The sequence below is a fragment of the Mus pahari genome, chromosome 13, assembly GCF_900095145.1.
Source record: "Mus pahari chromosome 13, PAHARI_EIJ_v1.1, whole genome shotgun sequence".
NCBI lineage: Eukaryota > Metazoa > Chordata > Mammalia > Rodentia > Muridae > Mus > Mus pahari.
The window spans coordinates 93,796,210-93,802,742 of NC_034602.1; the positions used below are offsets into that span (position 1 = coordinate 93,796,210).

The window sequence follows — 6,533 nt, forward strand, 5'->3', positions numbered from 1 at the left end:
CTCCCTCCCTCCCTCCCTCCCTCCCTGCCTGCCTGCCTGCCTGCCTGCCTGCCTGCCTGCCTGCCTGCCTGCCTTTGTGAATTCTACTATGTGATTACATAATTTCAGGAAGTTAATTAATGGTCCTTCATCTTGTACAGTGCAGGGCTAACATTCCTTGGCATGGTACATAGAAAGCATTGCAGGCAGCGAGAGGGAGGTATGGTGTCAGGGACAGGTGGCTGAGGGCTCACATCTTGTGCTACAAACCCAAACAGGAGACAGACTTGAAAGCAGGGTGAGGCTGTAAGCACTCCAAACCCTCACTGAGGTACTTCTTTTAACAAGGTGAAGCCTCCTTAGACCTCACCACCTCATGGGTACCAGTTGTTAAATCCCAGAACCTATGTGGGACATTATCACCCAAACCACTGCACTTTGTAATAAGAGCTAGGCAAGTGCTCTACCAGTGAGCTACATAGTCAGCTCAAGGTTCCGTTAGAACAGTCATTCTGAAGATTGAGAGTGGATGCTTTTTGTTCCTTATAGCATCTTTCTTGCTTTTCCTGCCACTCATGTACATAATAATGGAACTCTTATTTTACTAAAATAACATCCATTAACTGTTTTTTGAGGAGGTGGACTAAAAGCTCTAAGCATGAGTGACTCATGATGAGTGTGACGTGGGGCTAGAGAGGTGGCTCAGTAGTTAAGAAAATGTGCATCAACTAACGTACAACCAGTCACCTTCAACTCCACTTCTAGGAGAATCTGACAAAAACCAACCCCTACATATGTAGACATGAGATGTGCAGAACTTGACACATGGCTACACGCTCAGATCCTCTGTTGTAAGGAGTGAGGATGATGAGGGAGACGAGTGAGAGAAGTAAGGATGCGTGGCCATTTCTTCCCTAAATAAACTTGTTTGTAGGTGTTACTGCAGATGATCACATGATGAAAGTGGAGACTGTTCACTGTAGTGCTTGTAGCGTGTACATCCCTGCTTTACACAGCTCAGTTCAGCTGCACCTGAAGTCTCCTGACCATAGCAAAGGGAAGCAGGTAAGTCTGCAATCTTTATACAGTTCTTGAACTTTCTAGCAGTTTTTAATTTTCCTTTGTCCAGTGTTTCATCAGATATTCTGTCCTATATCTTCAATGTGAACAGCTAGTTATGTGTCAGTTTAGAGACAGATTCATATCCTAGTTAAGATCATGGACTTGGAGCAAAGCTTTCTGGGATAGGACCCGAGTATTAAAGAAGTTCCTTATCTAACTTTCCTCATCTGTTGGATGAGGCTGGAATCATCCTGTTGTGCTTGTTTAAGGGTCAGTTAACTAACATGTAAGACCTAATGAAGTGGTGCCTGTAATAGTGAGCATGCAGGAAATTAACACCTGAAAAGCAGGTTTTGTATTTACCTTTGTTATAATAAGCTGCTACAAAATCATTTTGTGTGTGTGAGAACAAAAAGGAAAGGAACATTTTATTATGACTGGCCTGTTTTTCTGTTTGAGAAAGCACATTTAAAACTAGTATTAGCATTTACTATCTCTTGTGGCTTCTGAACAGGATAGCCTTCAACAGCATACAGGCTGCTTGTTCATTAGGGCATGCTGTCTCTTCTTTACACTGGGCTTTATCTAGTTGGCTTTACTTCAGAAAACATGAGTACGTTGTGAAAAATGAGTTCCTTTGTAAAATGGATATGAAGATTTAAAAATTAATGACTAACTAGGGGAGACTTGAGTCTGTTTTGTAATGATGTGAATTTCACTTCATCCTCCTTTGCACATGTTGAACTATGATATCCGGCTGGTAGACACTTGATATTATTACGTCGTCTCCTCTGTGTAGTACTTGTGGTAACTTAGAAGCCTCAAAGAAGACTGATTATGTTGGATCCCTTGATAAAGTGTAGAGTAAAAGACTTCGATTTGGGAGTGCTGTATTGTATTGTATTGTATTGTATTGTATTGTATTGTATTGTATTTGCTGATGAAAGTTCATGTTCTCAATCCACAAATCATTTAAATTACAAGTACAATGGCTATAGTTATTCATAGCTTAATTTGTTTTAAAGGTCATCTAAATAAAGGAATTTGAGTGTAAAATATCACTTTAAGTCTCTAAGCTTCTATGCCATGGCATTCTATAACCTCACTGTGTTCTGTTTTCCACAGGCTTATAAGGAGCAGATAAAGAGGGAAAGTGTGCTGACTGCCACAAGCATCTTAAACAACCCAATCGTGAAGGCACGGTATGAGCGCTTTGTTAAGGTGAGCATTTTAGGATGCATTGTATGATTATATGTAATGATACTAAACAGGCAGAGGCACACATGGGAGAAGGATTCCTTTCACTGTTGTTGGATTAGAAGACAGGGGGCAGTCATTTCCTGTCTCCTCCCCTTCTGACTCTAAGTCAGTGTGTTAGAGGATCAGGATGTTAGTCTTGGTCACATGTGCTAAGTTTAAGTTTGTAAGTGCTTCCCGCGGTGGTGGGTGTATGTGCAGTCTGGACGGAAGCTTCGAGTATGTCACCTTAGGGTCACCTCAGGACGGAAGCTTGGAGTATGTCACCTCAGGGTCACCTCAGGATGGAGGCTTGGAGTATGTCACCTCAGGGTCACCTCAGGCAGGAGCTTCGCTCCTTGCTTTTGACCCAAGGTCTGTGGTTGGCCTGGACCTTGCATGTTTAATGAAGCTGCTGGGCACCGAGCTATCTCGGCTTCCCCAACCCTGGGATAACGAACCTGTGCCACCAGGCCTGAGGCTCACACTGCGCTCTCTCTGTTTATGTGGCAGGTGCCTTGTGACTGAGGAATTTCCCCAGCCCTTAGTTTTGTTGGTTGACTTCTGTCTTTCACCCCCTCTTCACTTAGCGCAGAGTTCATTCCTGCTCTCCACATGCTCTTCCCATGTGCGCGTTCTTTGCATTAGGAAAATGAGGAGCTTCTCCCTCAGATTTGTGTGTTCCTTACCGTGGTCACTGTTTGCTCCTCATCCGTGTTCTGTTTCATCCTTCTCACAGCCTTACTTGGATCCAATACTTACCCCTTATCAGTGTCCTCTCTAGACAAACAGTGCTCTCCGTTTCCCGGAAGAGTGACCTGATTGTCCCTGGGCTCCAGGTCTCTCCTTTCTTACCATACTTTGGAAGATAGCTTCCTCTTCAACTCCTGTTCTTTGCTGTAACTGAAGACTTCTCACCTGGAAGAACAGAATCAGGATCTTTTTTAAAGGTGTGAAATAGGCAACTATCCAGGCCTTAAGAAGACCCTCTGGATTAATTTCCCAAACTTTTCAGATTAGCATTCTGAAGTGTTTTCTTTCCTCTCCTCTTTTTTCTTCCCTCCCTCCTTCTCTCCCTCCTCCTCCCTCTCCCTCCCTCCCCTTTCTCTCTTGCTCTCCCTTCTTTCCTCCCTCTCTTCCTCCCTTCCAAATTAGGGTTTCTCTGTGTAGCCTTGGCTGTCCTGAAACTTGCTCTGTAGACCAGGCTGCCGTCATACTCAACAGAGGTCCACCTGCATCTGCCTCCTGAGTGCTGGGATCAAAGGCGTGCATTACCACTGCCAGCTCCTGAAGTGATTCTTATTAGGCTTCTTTCTGGAAATTTTGATTCAGAAGGCCTGAGGTTGATTAGAAATTAGTACTTTAAGAAAGGGCTTCAGGGGCTGGTGAGATGGCTCAGTGGGTAAGAGCACCCGACTGCTCTTCCAAAGGTCCGGAGTTCAAATCCCAGCAACCACATGGTGGCTCATAACCATCCGTAACAAGATCTGACGCCCTCTTCTGGAGTGTCTGAAGACAGCTACAGTGTACTTACCTATAATAAAATAAATAAATCTTAAAAAAAAAAAAAAAAAGAAAGGACTTCAGAACTTGACAGCTTTCACTTGTGTGGAGCCAAGCATGTGCTTTCTGTGAACTTAGAGGAAGTTGTAGAGACATGCTCTTGGACAGCTGCTACTGCTCTAACTCCCACTTACATCATACTTTAAAAAGTGTTGTTAAGATTTTCAGTGATCCAATTGTCATATTGAGTGCTTTAAAAATGAACATGCTGGCGCTTGAGAGTTAGCTCATTTGGTAAATGTCTTTCTGTGCAAGTGTAAGGACCTGCGTGTAACCCTCAGAACCCACCTAAGAGAAACTAGGAGCATGGGGTGCATGATTGTCATGTCAGTGCGGGGGTGGGGGGTAGATATAGGGGCAGCCCCAAGGCTCTCTGTGGAGCTAGCCTAGCCTAACTGGCCTCAAAAATCATGATGCACACCTCTTGAGGAATGACATCAGGGGTTGTCTTCTGACTTCCACATACACTTGAACATATATACACTCACATGCAAATGCACAAAAATTAAGATACTTTTATTTAAAACTTGTAAAACTAATCCTCTGCCTTCCTCGTTCATCTTTAATAGTGATGGACGTGAATGATTTCTCAGTCCCTTTTTTACTTCTGTCTGTTGTTGTTTGATCCTGGTCCTTTATCACTTTATCACTGTTGGCTCTGAGCATTCCTTCTCTCTCCTGCCCATGTGCAGGCTGCTCCTAGGCTTTTCCCAGCCCTGACTTACTCCTGACGTCCACCTGAGGCTGCCCCGTGTGGGACTGACTCTACGTGTATTGTCAGCTCAGTGCTGACATTCATGCAAATATTTTATTCTGGCCACTCTTCTCTATGGGCTGAAGATTAATAGACGAACATTTGTATATCTCACTTTGTAGTTGTGCGCAGCATGCCCCACACTTCCCTCTCCCCATGGTAATGTACATACTCTGTTCTGATGTCCCACATCTTTCAGAATCTTCTTACCGGTGGATTCTTATTAGAATCATCTTCATTGAGGTCTACCCCACTTTTCTTCCCTATGGAGACTGAACACTGAGCCTTCTAAGCCCATTCTGGATCATTTAAACTGCTCTACCCAGGCATTTACTATTACACTTCATCCTACAGGTTTCTGTCTGATCCATCTTAAAATGTAGCACCAGCCTTAATAGATTCTTAATAAGCTTAATAAACTGTCTCTTGGCTTCACATGTTAATATAGTCTTCCAGTGTGTCCACTGTATATGACTTAATCCAGACAGATAATGACTAAGGTAAAATATCAGGCTGTTGACGTGGTTCAGCCAGACAAAGGCACTTGCCACTTACCCCAGTGACCAGAATCCAGTCCTTGGGTTCTGGAAGGAGAAAGCAGATAGCTGATGGTTATCTGACCTCCACATGTAAGCATGTGCACGTGCATATGTGCACCCACAAGGATAAAAGTAATAAATAAAAAGTACCTTTGAATGTTTGCCAAAAATGTTTTTGCAAGTGTTAAGTATGAGGCATGGTGTCCAGTGGCTAACGCAGGGTACTTATGGTTCTCACTGAGCTCTTACAGAGCACAGTGAGCAGTTGCCTTATTAAGTAGATCATCTGCATCAGCTGTTCTGCTTATATCAACATAGTTTTACTTGTATTTTATAGAGGATTTTAGAAATTCAGTTAAAATCTTTGGTTTTTTTTTTTTTAAGGTGTAAGGAATATAAAATAACTACTTATATACTCAATTGGAATGAAGTAGATACTTAAAATATTTAATAGATTTGTCATAAGTAAAATGAACTTCAAATACTTTTTTTCTTCCCTAAGATACAGCAAGTATCAGTCATAGAAAAACAAATGTGTTGAGTGTAAAAGCCATTTGTCTTCTGTAGGGAGAGAATCCTTTTGAAATTCAAGATCATCCTCAGGATCAGCAGATAGAAGGAGATGAAGAGGACGAAGAGAAGATTGATGAACCCATCGAAGAAGATGAGGAGGAAGAAGAGGAAGAGGAGGAAGAAGGAGAAGAAGGAGAGGAAGCTGGATCTGTGGAGGAAGAAGGGGATGTGGAGGGAGAGGAGGGCACAGCCGCAGCAGCAGAGGAAGCTGATGCAGTGGGAGAAGCAGAGGGAGCAGGGGAGGCAGAGGAGGCAGAGGAGGAGGAAGAGGAGGGAACCCAGGAGTTTGCCACCCAGGCCTGTGCTACTGAGCAGTGTGAGCACAGTCAGATGTAGGCGCCATACTTCACAGGGGCCGCACTGGCTGCTACCGTAGAGAATGGAAGATGCTGAGTAGCTTATGATATGAGTTGACACCATGTTGCATGCATTCCACATATTAAAGTTTGTTTTATATAATTTCTAAATGTTTGGCACTTGTTTAATAAAATGAAGTTAAGATGATTTCAGTTTAGTTTTTATAGATACCAAACTTAGATATGATAAATTGTTTGTATGATTTTTAAGCTTAGTTTTTATTACCTTACTGATGTTCAGGATTCTAGGTGTGTGTTGCTCCTCTGCCCGTTGTAATCATTTGAACTTAAATGCTGCTCTTGGGAGTGAACCTTTAAGTGTGCATTCAGTTTTTGAGTCCTTACTCTAGATTGATTGGACAAGTATTTTGTCCTGGTTTTAGTTTTTCTTTTTTTACATTGAATAGCAGCTAGCATTAAGATGGCTTAAAGGATTTTGTGTACAGTTCCCTTTGTAGCAATAAAATGTTT

At 42.7% G+C, this 6,533-nt stretch overlaps 1 protein-coding gene across 1 annotated transcript in view; it reads left to right on the plus strand.

Moving 5' to 3' along the window:
• The window catches only part of Znf326 (zinc finger protein 326), a 34,970-nt gene extending 28,437 nt beyond the window's left edge, over nucleotides 1-6,533 (plus strand). The window contains exons 10-12 of the mRNA XM_021210470.1: nucleotides 914-1,044; nucleotides 2,167-2,262; nucleotides 5,701-6,533. Coding sequence (XP_021066129.1) covers nucleotides 914-1,044; nucleotides 2,167-2,262; nucleotides 5,701-6,042 — 569 coding nt within the window. The 3' untranslated portion in view covers nucleotides 6,043-6,533. The remainder of the gene's footprint in view (nucleotides 1-913; nucleotides 1,045-2,166; nucleotides 2,263-5,700) is intronic.